The 19,130-nt window shown below is 42.0% G+C and overlaps 1 protein-coding gene across 3 annotated transcripts in view; it reads right to left on the reverse strand.

The window, feature by feature from the left end:
* The window catches only part of scly (selenocysteine lyase), a 53,241-nt gene that overhangs the window by 12,768 nt on the left and 21,343 nt on the right, over positions 1 to 19,130 (reverse strand). For all 3 annotated transcript variants that reach the window (XM_072255720.1, XM_072255719.1, XM_072255718.1), the window contains 5 exons: positions 17,346 to 17,473; positions 14,374 to 14,535; positions 13,271 to 13,377; positions 6,730 to 6,766; positions 5,410 to 5,493 (listed from right to left, as the gene is read on the reverse strand). In XM_072255720.1, coding sequence (XP_072111821.1) covers positions 5,410 to 5,493; positions 6,730 to 6,766; positions 13,271 to 13,377; positions 14,374 to 14,535; positions 17,346 to 17,473 — 518 coding nt within the window. The remainder of the gene's footprint in view (positions 1 to 5,409; positions 5,494 to 6,729; positions 6,767 to 13,270; positions 13,378 to 14,373; positions 14,536 to 17,345; positions 17,474 to 19,130) is intronic.

Genomic DNA, 19,130 nt, shown 5'->3' on the forward strand with positions numbered 1-19,130 from the left:
GTCAGTGCAGGAGTTGAGTGGGCGAAGCGGTCCCGACCCTCCAAGCAGACCATTGCCTTTGTCAGGGCTGGGGAGCAGCCAATACCTGCCAAAAGAACATCTGCAGGCATTCTGACCTCTGCAAGGGACTGGCAGCTGTTGGTGGACCTCGAGGGGCAGCTGAAGTTCCCCAACCATATCGCAGCCACCACCCTGCGACCAGACATTGTCCTAGTGTCTGAGTCGACTAAGCAGGTGGTGCTGCTGGAGCTGACAGTCCCATGGGAAGATCGCTTGGAGAAGGCCTTTGAAAGGAAGCTCTCCAAGTACGCAGGACTGGTCAGCAACTGTCAGCAGGCTGGATGGAGAGCGAGGTGTCTCACAGTGGAGGTTGGTTGTAGGGGATTCGCAGCCCGTTCTTTAGTTAGAGCCTTCAGCATTTTGGGCATCAAGGGAGAGAGGAAGAGGAGAGCCATCTGCAGTACCACCGATGCGGCAGAGAGGGCCTCAAGATGGCTGTGGCTCAAAAGAGGGGAGCCATGGAGTCATAAGTAGCTAGCCATCTGGACACAAGCTGGGGTCTGATCAGCCCCGGCTGGGTCACCTGGAGGAGGTTGTATGATGTTGAAAGACCCGAAACACCCAGGAACATCACTGAAGATGTGTCCAGAAGCATCAATGGATGTATGCACACAGCAACTACCAGTTTTGTAGTCCAGTTCTGCAATCTGCAGGGCACAGGATTACAGTTAACATTTACAATCTTCCAGTCATCACTTCTTGATTATTCATTTCACACCTCATCATAATTGTACTTTACAAGGAACTGGATAGAAAGTGAAACCTGTTGAGTTTATCATCCGCGATCTTGGTGGTCACTTAATACTATTGTGGAAATTGCAGTAAGGCAAAGATAGCCTGGGACAGTTGTATTCAAGCGAGACCTCAGCTACAGAAAGGGTGGGTAATGTAGCAGGATCCTCTTTTGAGTCAATATGGGTGGAAGCCAGGAACAGGAAGGGAGCAGTTACTCTACTGGGGGTATTCTATAGGCCCCCTGGTAGCAGTAGAGATACGGAGGAGCAGATTGGGAGGCAGATTTTGGAAAGGTGCAAAAATAACAGGGTTGTTATCATGGGTGACTTTAACTTCCCTAATATTGATTGGCACCTGATTAGTTCCAAGGGTTTAGATGGGGCAGAGTTTGTTAAGTGTGTCCAGGATGAATTCCTGTCACAGTATGTGGACAGGCCGACCAGGGGGAATGCCATACTAGATCTAGTACTAGGTAATGAACCGGGTCAGGTCACAGATCTCTCAGTGGGTGAGCATCTGGGGGACAGTGACCACCGCTCCCTGGCCTTTAGCATTATCATGGAAAAGGATAGAATCAGAGAGGACAGGAAAATTTTTAATTGGGGAAAGGCAAATTATGAGGCTATAAGGCTAGAACTTGCGGGTGTGAATTGGGATGATGTTTTTGCAGGGAAATGTACTATGGACATGTGGTCGATGTTCAGAGATCTCTTGCGGGATGCAAGGGATAAATTTGTCCCGTTGAAGAAGATAAAGAATAGTAGGGTGAAGGAACCATGGGTGACAAGTGAGGTGGAAAATCTAGTCAGGTGGAAGAAGGCAGCATACATGAGGTTTAGGAAGCAAGGATCAGATGGATCTATTGAGGAATATAGGGAAGCAAGAAAGGAGCTTAAGAAGGGGCTGAGAAGAGCAAGAAGGGGGCATGAGAAGGCCTTGGTGAGTAGGGTAAAGGAAAACCCCAAGGCATTCTTCAATTATGTGAAGAAAAAAAGGATGACAGGAGGAAGGTAGGGCCGATTAGAGATAAAGGTGGGAAGATGTACCTGGAGGCTGTGGAAGCGAGCGAGGTCCTCAATGAATACTTCCCTTCGGTATTCACCAATGAGAGGGAACTTGATGATGGTGAGGACAATATGAGTGAGGTTGATGTTTTGGAGCATGTTGATATTAAGGGAGAGGAGGTGTTGGAGTTGTTAAAATACATTAAGACAGATAAGTCCCCGGGACCTGACGAAATATTCCCCAGGCTGCTCCACGAGGTGAGAGAAGAGATTGCTGAGCCTCTGGCTTGGATCTTTATGTCCTCGTTGTCCACGGGAATGGTACCGGAGGATTGGAGGGAGGCGAATGTTGTCCCCTTGTTCAAAAAAGGTAGTAGGGATAGTCCGGGTAATTATAGACCAGTGAGCCTTACGTCTGTGGTGGGAAAGCTGCTGGAAAAGATTCTTAGAGATAGGATCTATAGACATTTAGAGAATCATGGTCTGATCAGGGACAGTCAGCATGGCTTTGTGAAGGACAGATCGTGTCTAACAAGCCTGATAGAGTTCTTTGAGGAGGTGACCAGGCATATAGATGAGGGTACTGCAGTGGATGTGATCTATATGGATTTTAGTAAGGCATTTGACAAGGTTCCACAAGGTAGGCTTATTCAGAAAGTTAGAAGGCATGGGATCCAGGGAAGTTTGGCCAGGTGGATTCAGAATTGGCTTGGCAGAAGGCAGAGGGTGGTGGTGGAGGGAGTACATTCAGATTGGAGGATTGTGACTAGTGGTGTCCCACAAGGATTTGTTCTGGGACCTCTACTTTTCGTGATTTTTATTAATGACCTGGATGTTGAGGTAGAAGGGTGGGTTGGCAAGTTTGCAGATGACACAAAGGTTGGTGGTGTTGTACATAGTGGAGAGGATTGTCAAAGATTGCAGAGAGACATCGATAGGATGCAGAAGTGGGCTGAGAAGTGGCAGATGGAGTTCAACCTGGAGAAGTGTGAGGTGGTACACTTTGGAAGGACAAACTCAAAGGCAGAGTACAAAGTAAATGGCAGGATACTTGGTAGTGTGGAGGAGCAGAGGGATCTCGGAGTACATGTCCACAGATCCCTGAAAGTTGCCTCACAGGTGGATAGGGTAGTTAAAAAAGCTTATGGGGCGTTAGCTTTCATAAGTCGAGGAATAGAGTTTAAGAGTCGCGATGTAATGATGCAGCTCTATAAAACTCTGGTTAGGCCACACTTGGAGTACCGTGTCCAGTTCTGGTCACTTCACTATAGGAAGGATGTGGAAGCATTGGAAAGGGTACAGAGGAGATTTACCAGGATGCTGTCTGGTTTAGAAAGTATGCATTATGATCAGAGATTAATGGAGCTAGGGCTTTACTCTTTGGAGAGAATAGGATGAGAGGAGACGTGATAGAGGTGTACAAGATAATAAGAGGAATAGATAGAGTGGATAGCCAGCACCTCTTCCCCAGGGCACCACTGCTCAATACAAGAAGACATGGCTTTAAGGTAAGGGGTGGGAAGTTCTTTACTCAGAGAGTGGTTGGTGCGTGGAATGCACTGCCTGAGTCAGTGGTGGAGGCAGATACACTCGTGAAGTTTAAGAGACTACTAGACAGGTATATAGAGGAATTTAAGGTGGGGGCTTATATGGGAGGCAGGGTTTGAGGGTCAGCACAACATTGTGGGCCGAAGGGCCTGTACTGTGCTGTACTATTCTGTGTTCTATGAAGTGAAACCACCGGAGACGCCTCTGCTTACTACAGATCAATTAGACTGTGGCAGTGTGTACTCAAGCCAAATGAGTGAGGCCTCTATAGTGTGACTTCTCCCGAGGAGAAATATAGTGCCTCTTTACACTATAGGGGGTGTCAGAGACAGGCGAGATAACAGAAGGATGTGAAACATACCCAACAACTAAGGCACTATTGTCTATAGTAACTTCAAAATATCATCGGCTGTCTGCTCAAAGTTCCGATGAACTTTATCACCTCTATTGTGAATGATGATTCATCGTCAGTAAAGAATTCAAACATATACAAATTACAATAATCAATATCCATAGCTGATATTCCAATACTACAAACATTTGTATATAAAAATAGCAGTTTTCTGTTCAGACTTCAGAATAGTGTGGGTGACAGGGGTCCAAGCTGTTATCCTTATGCTTAAGCACAATTAAAAAAAAACAATGCTTGAGTCGTAAGTATGTCTATGTTCTGGGTTCCGTTATTTTAGTTGTTTTATTTTATTATTGACGATGGCACTATGATAACGGAATTGTTGATTAATCACAACAACAAATTCCATCAAATAGCCTGCTTCCCTTGGAGATTGTGAAGTCTACAAAGACCATTTTATATTCAATTTGCCTGCAAAATGTAAGAGATCTATCACCCTTGAAAATTGCGAAAAGGAACTGTGGATAAGGTGTGATTGTGTCAGAGGTAAGGAATATTCTGGGATTAAAATGACTGGTTTCCACTCTAGTTCTATGGGTTAAGACAGCTGACATGGAACCTGTAGCTCCTGCCACAGGATGGTGGAAGGTCCTTGATGTGGGAGTGGGTGTAAGCAGTTATTCTAGATAAGATAGTGCAATTGCAGGAGACCAAATGAGGCAAGAAGACTGAGACTTGTAATCTGAAGGGTTAGTTTACTCGCTGCTCGAAAGCTGCTTTCAGAAGCCTCACGGGTATGAGGATAGCATGTGCAAAAGACTCGTAAGCTTTCCTTTGCCTCCAGGGGCTGCTCTTCACAAAGGCTGCAACCAGTGCTGAAGAACCATTGGGAAAGTATGCTGTAGATATAGGAGAGTCCATGTGCACACTTAGTTTCATATGTTTGTTGAATGAGGCACCTGTTGAGTTTGAAGTCTAACTGAATGTTAGTGTTGTAAATGTTGTAACTTAGGGTGGCTCAGATGTTTGGACAAATGTTTTACTGTTTTCTGTGAATAAAGGTTAATGTGCTTATTCGTAAGCAGTGCCTTCTGTCTCACTTACCAAACCCATGAACCTGCTTCCTCATAACAAGACTATGGTTGGATTATCAGTCACAAAGACTCAGGGATGGTCAAGGACTTGAAAGACAGAGTGAATAGATAATGAATAGATCAATTAACCCATGTCAACTGAGATGGCCATGTTTTAAATTATCTGTGGAGTTCAGAGAATACCGGGCCCCCATCATGGATTCTGGGACCGTGAGGAAACAGTATAATAATGGACTTATTTAGAGCATGGGTGGATTTTGTGTGTTGAAACCAAGGTCCACATCTCACAGCAATCTGAACAATTGTCTAACAGTTAGAGGATGGATACTTATGTTTTTGTAGAACCCATGTTACAGTATTTAAACATTGAATAAAATAGTCTTATAATATTTAATAGTAATTTTTGGTCTTGAACTCAGTCCTCGTAGACACTACCACAAACACCCAAGTCACAGATTTTCCTACAGTACTTCTGCACATGATGAGAGAATAAAAGTATCCATTGCTTTAGTTTTGTGAAATGAACAATGATTTCCAAGCATGCTATACTAATCAAATAACATCTCACATTAATCATCCAAATTAATCTTCCATTACTAAATACAGTTATACATACCATCAGGTTTGCTTCCAGGTAATCTCTTATTTCCTTCATGTGACTGGCATACACCTCCAGCTTCTTAACAACCAGCTCGGCAGCCTGGGGAAACAGGTCAGGAAAGTGAGGATGAAGACAAATGTTATCATGTTACTTTTCTCTCTTTGTTACAATTGCCCATTTAAACAGTAAGGCAGGAATTATTATAATGTAAGCAGTGTCCATATACAGGAGCATAATGCTTATGGATTTTATAATTTACATAAACTAAAACCAAAAATCTACAATGTTGGAAATATGAAATAAAAACAGAAAATGCTAGAAAAACTTGTCAGGTGATTTAGCGACTATGGAAAGAGAAAATTTTATATTCCAGATCGTTTCATGGTAGCAGGGAAGTCTGTGGATACTTGGTTAGAATCTGAAGTGGTACTGGGATATGTTCAGGTATGAGTTCTGAAGCCAGGATGGATGACCTGCATGATTTAGATGATATCCATTTTGCTCAAGTTTTCAGGTGTTTTGTTTCAAATTTCCAAAATTTGCAATTTTTTGATATTTAATACCAAACCACTCTCATATAACTCAGTTTCTCTCTCTCCCTCCACAAATATTGCCTAGTTGCTAGGGTTTCGCATAGTTCTCCTTTTCAGCAACTGCTGTATCGTAACCCACATTTCCTGCACAATTTTATTTGTTTTTCTCTTCTATTCTCCTTTTGTTTACAATTCCTCCATATTGTTTAGCTGCCATCAAGAATTCATCTTCACCATCATCCAGGCAACATCAACTGGTGTCAACAAGCTCTCATGGTTCTCCCAATCTCTGTCTTTATCCTACTTGCCTTCTTTACAGCTTTTTTTTCTCTAAAATTTCCTAGTTTTGATGAAACGTCTAGCTGAACCTTCCCACAGATGCTGCCTTTCGTGCCGAATTTCACCAGTATTTTCTGTTTCGTCTCAGATTTGTACAGCTAAAGTTTCATTATTTGTTTTTTTAAAGTCAGCCTAATTAACTCACTGTCACTCAGATCATTTAAGAGGACTTGATTTGACATTGCTCTATCCCAAACCAGGAAGCATTTTCTTGGGCAAACTGGAGCTTGATCTGACACCAATAAATTAAGTTTAAAGTTCCAACTGCAAAGAGCATTATTTGTTAACTGGTAAAAGCAAGTTTAGTGTAACTCAAAGAAAAGCCAGCCGTGGTCATACAGGTCTTGCACAAATTTCAATAGACTTTCAATTCCCATCATAAATTCAAACCTTTAAACTAAATTGGGTACTGGCTGCCTATTCTATTTCATACAATCAGAACAAGCCTTAATATGTTATTTACCTTCCCAAGTCCTGCGATCATTGGTGTGTTCTCTGTACTGAAAGGTATGAAAATACAAATTGTGAGTATAAGATGAAAAATTAATGTATTATTACCATTCTTTAAATGCATGCAATTGATTCTAAACCAATCTGAAGAGAAATGATGAGAATTCTAAGTCTGTCCTATACTTATTTAATTAGAAATGATATACATGAAGACCAAGGGGATAACTAGGGAGCAAGTTATAAGATAAAGGAGGGAACATATGCTTGGAAGGGGAAGATGTGGGTTAGATCTTTAATCAGTACTTGCGTAAGTGTTTAGCAAGAAGGAGGGTGTCGAGGATTGCGGGGTGTGGGGGGGGAAGAAGAGGTCAGTGTGGAACAGCTAATTTGCTAAGGCATTTCAATATAGAGAAATGGTTAGTGTAGGGTCTCTTAAAGAACATTAAAGTGGATAGGTCCTCAGGGCCTGGTGGGAAATATTCCAGGTTATTGAGAGAGGCAAGAAATGAGATTGGCAGGGCCTTCACCAATATCTTCATGTCCTCTCTAGCCACAGGAAAGGTCTTGGAGAACTGGCAAGTAGCACATCAATGGATAGCTATGTCTTATAACAAACAACAATTAATTCAGAGTGGATCAATCATAAGCGTGTTTATTTTACTTGCCATAAAGGAAGGCACTGCTGCACAAGAGCCGGTGGTAGCTTCAAGAAAACAAACAGCGTAGTCACTTATTTATACACAAATGCACCAGTTCAAGGACAGGGTGTGTTCTGTAAGTCTACTTAATTACTGTACATGGCATTCATTTAGTAACTGAATCCACTTGTTTTTCTGCAGCTTGTATATACTCAAGGCCCATCGGTGTAATGTTGCACAAACGCAATTAGCAAAGCACTCTGGTACAATACGGGTTCCATTTTGATACTACACATAAAGTACATTTCCAGAATAGGATCCTTAGGGATTTGGAAAATCATGGCTCAATTATGACAGTCAGCATGGCTTTGTGTAGAACAAGTCATGTCTGACATGCTTTTTCAAGGCAATGAAGGTGATTGATGAAGACAGAGCTGTGGACATTGCCTACATGGATTTTAGTAAGATCCCTCAAGGGAGGCTCATCCAGAAGATTAGGCTGCATGGGATTCATGGGGAATTGGCTGTTTGGGTTCAGAGTTGGTTTACTAATAAAAGACATAGGGTAGGGATCAATGGGACTTATTCTAGTTGGTGGCCTGCAACTCATGGTGTTCCGCAGAGATCCATACTGAGATCTTTGCTATTAATGTGGTGTGTGTGTGTGTGTGTGTGTGTGTGTGTGTGTGTGTGTGTGTGTATAAATAAATAAAAATCTGGAGGAAAATATAGATGGTTGTGTTAGTAAGTTTGCAAATGATACAATGCTTCGTGGTATTTGGAATAGAGTAGAAAACTACCAAAGGATACACCAGGGTACAGATGAGTTGCAGATATGGGTGGAGAAATAGAAGATGATACTTTAACCTGCCTAAACGTGAAGTGCTGCACTTTGCAAAATCAAAAGTAAAGTGACAGTACACTGTTAATAGCAAGATCCTTAACAGTATTGATATGTAGAGAGATCTTGAGGTCCAAATCCATAGCTCTGTGAATGTAGCTACATAGATTGATAGGGTGGTAAAGAAGGCATATGGAATGGGAAGTTATGTTGCAGCTTTTTAAAACTCCAGTTAGGCAGCACCTGGAATACTGTATTCTGTTCTGGTCACCCCCACTATAGGAAGGATATTGAGGCTTTGAAGACGGTGAAGAAGAGGTTTACCAGGATGCTGCCTGGATTAGAGGACATGTGTTGGAATGAGAAATTGGAAATGGAATTGCAATTGGTTTATTATTGTCATATGTACCAAGATGCAGTGAAAAGCTTGTCTTGCATACCATTGACACAGATCAAGTCATTACACTGTGCACTGAGGTAGAATAAGGTAAAACAATAACAAAATTCAGAATAAAGTGTAACAGTCACAGAAAAATTGCAGGTAAACAATAAGGCATAACGAAGTGGATTGTGAGGTCAACAGTCCATTTTAATTTACTAAAGGAACCATACAATAATTTTATACCATTTTGTAGGAAGAAGGGATTACTTTAGTTGAACATTTGATTTCTAATTTAATTAGTTCAGCACAATATCGTGTGTCAAGATGCCTGCTCCTGTTCTATGATCTATGTTCTAATTAAATCTTCAAGGCACTATGCAGGCTGATGCTTCTATGACTGTCCCAGGAAGTGCAATCAACAACTTGCATTCCTGTCAAACCTCTCATGTGCAGAAGATACTTCAAATGCTTAACATTATTAAGTAGAAAACAGTGTTGATTGTTTGTTGATGTTGATGATGGTGATTGTGTTCGTGTATCTCATCAGATGTGTGTTTGGAGGTGATTATCGAGACCAACTCTTGAACAGCATAGACAACAGCACAGTGGAGACAAGCAAGTTGTCCTGATTCTGTAGGCACGGCTGTTGCTGCTGCTTTCCTCTTCTGCCGGGAGGTCTCCAGGTCTGCATGACACGATCTTCTAAGTTAAGTGCTGTGAACAAATTTAAACAAGGCATGCCAACTAGTTCTATCTCATGTCCTAGGTTCCATAAGCCAGTGAGCAAGCCCACTATGAGTAATGCCAGCTTTTACACAGTTTTTATATCGCATACGAGGTCTACCATGGTTTCTGCTGCCCTGTGATAACTGGCCATAGAGTAGCTGTTTAGGGAGTCTGGAGTCCTTCATGCTTATGCACATGCCTGGTCCAGAGAAGTTATGCTTTCAGGATTATGGCTTCAAAAACCAGTAGTTTTTACCATGTTGAGGACTTCTAGATTTGTGATACAGTCACGACAATGGATACATAGAAACATAGAAAACCTACAGCACAATACAGGCCCTTCAGCCCACAAAGCTGTGCCGAATATGTCCCTACCTTAGAACTACCTAGGCTTTACCCATAGCCCTCTATTTTTCTAAGCTCCATGTAGCCATCCAGGAGTCTCTTAAAAGACCGTATGGCTTCCGCCTCCACCATTGCCGCTGGCAGCCCATTCCACGCACTTACCATTCTCTGCGTAAAAAAGTTACCCCTGTCATCTCCTCTATACCTGCTTCCCAAGCACCTTAAAATTATCCCCTCTCGTGCTAGCCATTTTAGCCCTGGGGAAAAGCCGCTGACTATTCACATGATCAATGCCTCTCATTATCTTGTACACCTCTATCAGGTCACCTCTCATCCTCCGTCGCTCCAAGGAGAAGAGCCAGAGTTCACTCAATCTATTCTCATAAGGCATGCTCCCCAATCCAGGCAACATCCTTGTAAATCTCCTCTGCACCATTTCTATGGTGTCCCCATCCTTCCTGTAGTGAAGCGACTGGAATTGCGCACAGTACTCCAAGTGGGGTCTGACCAGGGTCCTATATAGCTGCAACATTACCTCTTGGTAACGTTACCTAACATAACCTAAAATGGATCTCAGGCTGTGCATGTGGAAGTGTACCGACTTCCAGATTTTGTATATGATCCACGTTTCACAACCATACAGGAGACGATTGAGGACAACAGCTTTGTACAAGTTGATCTCAGTGGACATCTGGATTTGTGCTGACTTAGCACATGTGATTGCAGGTGCTGGAGGTGACACTGCCAAGGTATTTAAATTCTTTTGCAATCCTCAGTGCTGTGCCTTCAATACTGATGGAAGGTGGCAACAGCAGCAGATCCTGGTACAGGCCAAAACAAGGTCTTTGTTTTGACCAGAGTGATAATGAGCCAAAGAGACACGAGGCTTCTGCAAACCTGTTAATAACCAGTAGCAGATCAGACTCTGTGCGGGCTACAGTCGTTCGCATAGAGTGCTTCAAGGATGACTCTTTTAACTGTCTTAGATTTGGATTTTAGATGAAGCAGGTAAAACAATGAACCACCAAGTCTGTACTGTAAGCACACCCCGTGTTCATGGTCCCAGGCCACGTGATTGAGCACGCATGTGACAAAGAGGTTGAACAGCATAAGGGCCAGCACAAACCCTTGCTTCACACCATTTGGGATATTGAACAGTTCTGACTTTTCCCCATTTGAAAGGGCAAGGCCAATCATATCATCGAGGAAGAGGCAAGTAAGACTGATGAACTTATGTGGGCATCCCAACTTTGACAAGATTGTCCACAACACTTCCTTGTTAACCTTGTCAAAGGCTTTGGTAAAACCTACAAAAACAACATACAGATCCAAGTTCTGCTTGATACAATTTTCTTGAACCTGATGGAGTGTGAACATCATATTGATGGTGCTCCTTCCAGGGCAGAACCCACACTGTGTTTTGGTCAGGTTCACCTCTGACATGGTGGTAATTAGGCAGTTGAAAATGACGTGGGTGATCAACAGCAGCAAGATGCTGCGATAGTTACCATATTCAGTATTGCTGCCTTTGTTCTTGAAGACAGGTATGATCAAAACATCTCTGAATTCATTGGGCATGCCTTCATTTTCCCAGATACTCCTCAGATTGGTATGGAAAACCCTTAGTGCAACTGGAGCCATTGAATTGAAAATCTCCGTGGGGATTCTGTCCTTCCCAGAGGCTTCTCCAGAATTTAAGAGAGCAATGAATGGCTTGTTTGACCTCAACCAGTGGATGATAGGCAATAAGCCAAAGTCAAATATTGAATTAATAATCTAAGCTTTCTTTCTATTTCTACAACATTCTTTGTGCATATACATTACTGAAAGTTTTCCAACTCTGTCACAAATAAAATTAAAACAAACAGCAAGCTATCTGCTCTTGAAGAATCTGGAAATCTGGTATTTTGCACCTTTTTAAGTCTACAGGTTTCCCCCGCCATCCGAAGGTACAGCGTTCCTATGAAATGGTTCGTAAGCCGGAATGTCGTAAAGCGAAGAAGCAATTACCATTAATTGATATGGGAAAAATTTGTGAGCGTTCGCAGACCCAAAAATAACCTACCAAATCATGCCAAATAACACATAAAACCTAAAATAACAGTAACATATAGTAAAAGCAGGAACAATATGATGAATACACAGCCTATATAAAGTAGAAATACTTTTCCACAATCATTGCTGCACTGTTCTCTGTAGTGAAAATCTCACGCAAGCGCTCTCAGCAGAAACACGGCGCAAGCGCTCTCCAGTAACCTTTAAGCTATAAAGCTGCCAAATCATACATGTAAAATAACATGTAAAAATACACAGCTGATATAAAGTAGAAATAATGTACGTACAGTGTAGTATCACTTACCGGAATTAGGACAGTGCCGAACACACTGATGATCGTGTGCTAGGCTGAGTCGTCGGAGGATGGGGTGGTGCAGTGGCCCCCACCCTCCGGGCAGCCGACTGATACCGATCCACGGAGCATGCAGGGGTCCAGCGGTAGCCAGGATGCACCCAGCACATCTTTAAGAAAAAAGCCAAAACAAACAAGCTAATTAATTAGGTGCCACCCGACACGTAAATGTTGGCCCAGATCAGAGATGATGCAATCGGCAATTGCCTCTGATCTGGGCCGACATTTACATGCCAGGCGGCACCTAATTAATTAGCTGGTTTATTTCGGCTTTTTTTCTTAAAGATGTGTTGGGTGTGTCCTGGCTACCGCTACATTCTTCGCGGATCGGTATCTGTCCGCGGCCCGGGGGTTGTGGTGGTGGGACACTGGGGTGTCATCTCATCGTCTGTTTCCATCAGGGCAGGCAGGTCATCTTCTTCTATGTCCGCCTGCTTTGATGTCGAAGGTCGATGTTCGTCGTCTGCTGTGGCTGATGTGGAAGGCTTGCTTGACTGCTTAGCCTCGCGCATTTTTAGATCATACAGTTCTTTGTAAGGACTCAAACCATCCTGCAAATATGCCCTAAACCGACGTACCCTTTCAAAATTAAATTCGCACTTTACCATTGCAGTGAAAATCTCACGCAGTTGCTTCACGTTCAGTTCCTGGACGACTTCACTTTTGGTCCGTTCGCTTTCGATTTCGGTTTTGATTGCTATCCTTTCTTCTTCCAATTACATCAGCTTTTCATCTATTAGTCCTTGGTCATGGGATGCCAAACCTCTTCAACATCATCTTCGTCAACTTCCACAAGCCAAACTCACTTTGTCCTTATTTCGTTCACCACGATCGAAACCCTAAATTATATCTAGTTTTACGCTAAGTGTAAGACCCTTACGAGCTCTTTCAGGCTTTTCTGATACCTTAGAACTCATCTTGCTAACGGCTGCTCACAGGCACGTGTTTAAGCAATGCTGGCGAGAATGCCGTTCCGAATCCGGGGGAGGAGCGGCTGCTTGGGGCGCGCTGCTTTTTCCGCGCGGTCTTTTCTCGTAACAGTGAAAACACCTTCTGTTAGTGAGAACAGGGAACTAATGTAGGTCTTTCGTAACAGTGAGGTTTCGTAAAGCGAACGTTCGAAAAGCAGGGGACACCTGTATAGATAAAACTTAACAGATAAATTATACAATTGGAAAAGGAACAAGTATCACTAAACTTTTTCCAAGAACTTACCCTGGTCTGAACTTCCTTTCTTGACCTCCGCCAAAGAACATGGCATTCACTGGTGAGCTCGTGCCTGGCCCTAGAACATACAGGGCTCCAATGCGAGGGCCATAAAACTATAGGAGACAACGGGAATACGAATCTTCAACAAGGAAACAATACTTAATTGTACATGCTTTGCACGTTATGCACTCAGAATACTTTGATTTATGGTTCAATTCATCTGTAACCACTTAGAATATGCCATTTTGTTTTACATAATGGGATCATGAAAATGGTAGCACGGCAGCCTTTTATTTGGAATTATGCGTGTGGATCAGCTCCCAATTTGGATTGCAAATACATATTTTTAGTGCTTCATTTGACATGGCAAATTGGGTAGTACATACTGTATGTGTAGCACATAGGCATGATACAGACAGGCAAAGTAAGCAGCGGATGGTATCAATCCCATGCAAAGTTGCAATGATGGCAACACTAGCAAATTAAGCCAAGCCAGTTCAGGTAGTAACTCTGTTAATCAAGTACAAGGAATCTGGTTATCAGCTGAAAGAACTATCACACTGCACACACCTATTCCCCACATCTCTTTCACATTCACTCAGAATTTTGTTTTACAAAATGATAGTGAAAATTTGTAATTCTTTTCTTTGAAATATGGATAGTACTTTTAGGTATAAAGGAAAGGTAAATAGCTAAGATAGGGAACAGCCATGATGTGACTGAACGGTAAATGAGCTCAGACAGATCACCAAGCATAGATAGCTAGTCTCCCTGCAACTTCCGAAGTTTCTTTTGCCTGCTTTCAATTCTGACAAAGCAGTCTCTGATCTGCAAAGTTTACTTTGTTTCCCTTCCCACAGATGGACCCTGACTCACTGAGCATTTCCAGCATTTTGTTTTACATTTCCTACATCCTCAGTTTTATTTTTGATTTCCATTAGAAACCATAGAAAAACTACAGCACAGAAACAGGCCTTTTGGCCCTTCTTGGCTGTGCTGAACCATTCTCTGCTTAGTTCCAGTGACCTGCACACATAGCAACCATAGAAAAACGACAGAAACCATAGAAAAACATAGAAACCACAGAAACTTCAAGAATGGTATTTTACCTTGTGTCCTACGATTGTAAGGTAATCCACACCGAGATCTTGCACATCTACTGGCAGTTTGCCAAGTGCCTGGGCTGCATCTGTATGTAGCAGAATCTTGGGTGCTACCTTGCCTCTCTGGTGATTTACGATCTTAACTCGTTGACACAGCTCTGCAACTGGCTGAAACAAAAGATAACGCAAAAACAAAATCAAGGCCAGAATCTTACATGACTTCTGCTAACAATAATTTCAGGAAGGTGCTGCTGTGCAGAGCTGAAAACACCAGGTCACCAAACAATAAAACATGAGTCAAATGAAGTTTTTAATCAGTGCCATTAAACAACTAAAGAAAAGTGACATGTTTTTGATGGCCCAAAGCATATTGGTTTGACTCAGATGGGGAAGTAAGTGAGGAGAGGATGTCGTTACAGGAGCGGGAGATGGGTTGGGAGGTAACGGGTCAGGAGTAACAGCAGTGGAGGGGAGGGGGTAGATGGGTCAGGTTGTCAATTGTGTGAGGGAAGCAGATATAAGGAATTGACAGGGGAGAGGAGACAGGTTGGGAAGTAAGGTGGTTGTGAGAGACTGGTCAGGAGGTGAATGGGATGGCAGATTGGTTGGAAAGAGGTGGTAGATTGGCTGAAGGAGCAGGAAAAGGTAAGAGTTAAGGTAAGATGTATAAATTGCAATGGAGGGTGGGAAAAAATTTGAAAACTGCAGATGCGTAAACACTGAAATAAACAGTTAATGTTTTAGGTTGAAGATGACAAAATAAATCTGAAATCACGTGCAAGTAAATACTTTCCTGATTCCGGTAGATCACCGACTGGAAATTCAAACTCTCTCTCTGCTTGCATGCTGCATAAGCTGTTGTTTTGAGTCATAGTCACACAACAAAGGAACGGGCCCTTTGGCTCAATTGGTCTGTGCCAACCAAGATTCCTATGCAAACTAGTCCCATTTGCGCATGTTTTCCCATATCCTTCTAAACCTTTCCTATCCATGTACCTGTTCAACTGTCTTTTAATATGCTGTTAATGTACTTGCCTCAAACACTTCCTCTGGCAGATCATTCATTCATTCACACACACAACACACCATCCTTTGTGTAAAAAAAGTTGCTACTGAAGTTCTTATTAAATCATTGACTCTGTTGTATTTCTTTGTATTTACTATGAATGCCTGCAAGAAAAAATCTTAGTGTAGTATATGGTGACACATATATACTTTGATAATAAATTTACTTTGAACTCAGATAACTTTCTTCACTGTCAACAATACTATCTCTACTGTATTTCCAGCATTCTCTGCTTTTATGTGAAATATAAATTTTCCAATAATTGAATGTAGAATTACAGCAAGACAGACAACAGCACAGGAAGTTTTGACCTGAAGAACAGCAATAAAAGCAATTATAAAATTGTCAGGCTGCGATAACAAAGATCAAATCTCACAGATGCTGCAAATATAAAATGAAGTCAAAAATCCTGAAATCCTAGCAAATCAGAAACATCTGTGGAAAAATTATTATTTTAGGTTAGTCTTTCATCAGCGCTATAAACATCTGTAATCTCTCTTGATAATTTCAGATTTAATTTGCCTTCTATGCCTGTACCACTCCCTTATTGCATGCAGCCTGACCTGTTATGTAGAGTCAGCCACACAATTCTACCTAATAGGTCGTTGCATCATTCAGTTTTCCCTGCTTGTTAGCTCCAGCCCTCATCTATATGCACAATTTAGAACCCATGTCATCAAATTTTTGAAAACTTACAAATAAAAAGTCAGACTGTTTCTCATTTGGGTACTACATACCCAAAGATACCCAACCTCTTAGAACATAAGAAATAGGAGCAGGAGTCGGCCATCTGGCCTGCTCCACCATTCAATAAGATCGTGGCTGATCTGCCCACGAACTCATCTGCACTTACCTGCCTCTTCCTCATAACCCTTAATTCCCCTACTATGCAAAAATCTATGCAACCTTGTGGTAGCCTTCACTGCTGCATTCGGCAGAGATTTTCACAGATTTACCATCCTCTGGGAAAAGCAGTTCCTCCTCATCTCTGCCCCAAATCTTTTACCCCGAATCTTGAGGGTATGCCTCCTGGTTCTAGTCTTACCTATCAGTGGAAACAATTTTCCTGCCTCTATCTTATCTATCCCTTTCATAATTTTATATGTTTCTGTAAGATCTTCTCTGATTCTTCCGAATTCCAGTGAGTACAGTCCCAGGTGACTCAATCTCTCCTCATAGTCCCCTCATTTTTGGAATCAACTTGGCGAACGTCCCCTGTACCGCCTCCAAAGCCAGTATATTCTTCTTCAGGTAAGGAGACCAGAACTGCACGCAGTAATCCGAGTGGGGCCTCACCTGTACCCTGTACAGTTGCAGCTTAACTTCCCTGCTCTTAAATTCAAACCCTCTAGCAATGAAGGCCAACACCCATTTGTCTTCTTAATAACCTGCTGCACCTGCAAAGCAACCTTTTGTGATTCAGCATAAGCACTCCCAAGTCCCTCTGCACAGCAGCATGCTGCGATTTTTTACCATTTACATAATAATCTGCTCTTCCATTTTCCTTTCCAAAGTTGATGACCTCACATTTACCAGCATTGTATTCCATCTGCCAGACCCTTGCCCACTCACTTAACCTATCTATATCTCTCTGCAGACTCTTCATATCTTCTGCACAATTTGCTTTTCCACTCAATTTTTCCACTCTTCTGTTTTAGTCATAATAGCCAACCTGTTAGCAAAGTTTCTTCAAGGGGGAAACCTACTCATGACCTGTACTTCAGCAGCTTGTTACTGCATGAACTTTGTGGTCTCTTTAGTATCCTCCATAGAGACAGACTAAGCAATACAAACTCTATTAATGGTTCAGGAATGCAGCCCATCACTCCATTCTCAGGACTGTTTTGGATAATAAAAACTATGTTTCCTAGTGAGATCAACATTCCCAAACCAAAATTAATAAAATAATTACCATGAGAACTCCTGTTTCATTGTTAGCGAGCATAATAGAAATAAGGCAAGTGCTTGGCCCAATAGCAGCAATCACATCATCAACTTGGATGCATCCAGTTTCTTTGGAAACAGGCAAAAATGTAGCTTCTGCAAAGGAGAAATATAATCATTTTCTCTTCATATATTTAATAATCTTAATGTTTTGCTATACAGTGGATTCTGGTTAATTGAGTCACATCGGGACCAGTACATTTAAGTGGCTGCCCCATAGTTAAAAAAGTATAATAAAGGTAAACTGAGTAACAAGTTATGTAATAAATTACAGAAAAAAATTATAAAACTACCTGTACTACTACAGTACTATAAAACTGTATATTAGTTTCTAATACTTATCAATGGAGGAATTCACTCATGCTATGTTCTTTTGACTGTAAATGAACATAATCAGCACTAGAAACCTAGTGCAGATAATGAACTGCCTTCACATAACACTGTCGGGATGATTGCAACCTCCAAATCTTCATTTTAATTGTAACATTGAAAATGATTGTCAATACCTCCAAATTTTTTGTGGTTCCTAACTTGATGAAGTAGTGAAATTGGTTCATTTTCACTCCTGACTGTTTCTGGCATTTCCAAGATTGAAAGCTTGAAACCACAGTGAACAAAACAATTCTGAATTGACTTACTGTTTATTCCTTACCAACCGTCAGTGACAATAGCACTGCTTTTTGAATAGAAACACACGCAACTGACACTGGTTAGAAACAGTTCAGCGAGACTCGCCTGCCCCAATTAAGCAGCAGTGTCGCAAATAACAAAGGGAATCCTGGCTATTTTCTTGATTAGTTTTTGCTCTTTAAAAGTTTGTTTGTCTATTTATTTAGTGATACATTGTGGAGTAAGCCCTTCCAGCCCTTTAAGCCATGCTGCCCAGCAACCCCACAACCCTGATTTGCCCTAACCTAATCCCAGGACAATTTACAATGATCAATTACCACACCTGATACATCTTTGGACTATGGGAGGACACCAGAGCACCATGTATTCCGTGGAGTACAGAGACTCTTTACAGAATGGAATTGAACTCCGAATTCAAGAATGCTCCAAGCAGTAACAATGTCACGCTAACTGCTATGCTATTACCTGTCCAGCTATTTTTTCAATTTGTTTATGTTCTTTAAGAGTTGTCCCAAATAAGCAGCTGCCCTGCCCGATTAACCAATGACCTAATTAACTGGAATCTACTATATTTAAAGACTTCCAACGTATTTCACCTGTATGCTCTTGGAAGATTTTTGACCCTTTGAGTAGGTCTTGCAATCATAGCAACCATTTTTTTCCTGGGCAGATGCAAGTTGTTCTGGTAATAACCTATAGGAAGGCTGTGATTGCAGATGGAAAGGATGCAGATGAGATGCAACTCATTGGGTGACGACCTGGACAGCACACAATACACCAGATACAATAGCTTTGAATATTTGAAAGTTCAGCCTCTATGATGGGAAGCCAAACCAACCAGCAGGACCTTCTGCTTACTGCCATCGCTGTCAAGTCTCTGAATCTGCACTGGAAAGGGTGCAGATGAAATGCAACCTGGGATGGAACGTTTCACTTTTGACAATATACCTGATAAGCGTGGTTTCCCTCCTTCCTTTGAGCAGAGGAGTCGGGGGGGGGGGGGGGGGGGCGGAGAACCAATAGTGGTATACAAAATTTTGAGAGGCATAAGTAGACCAAAAAAATCCTCAAGGCAGAGATGTCTATAACCACTGGATATAGGTTAAAGGTAAGGTGTAAGTTT

Source organism: Mobula birostris, chromosome 4 (genome assembly GCF_030028105.1).
Source record: "Mobula birostris isolate sMobBir1 chromosome 4, sMobBir1.hap1, whole genome shotgun sequence".
In the NCBI taxonomy this organism is placed as follows: domain Eukaryota; kingdom Metazoa; phylum Chordata; class Chondrichthyes; order Myliobatiformes; family Myliobatidae; genus Mobula; species Mobula birostris.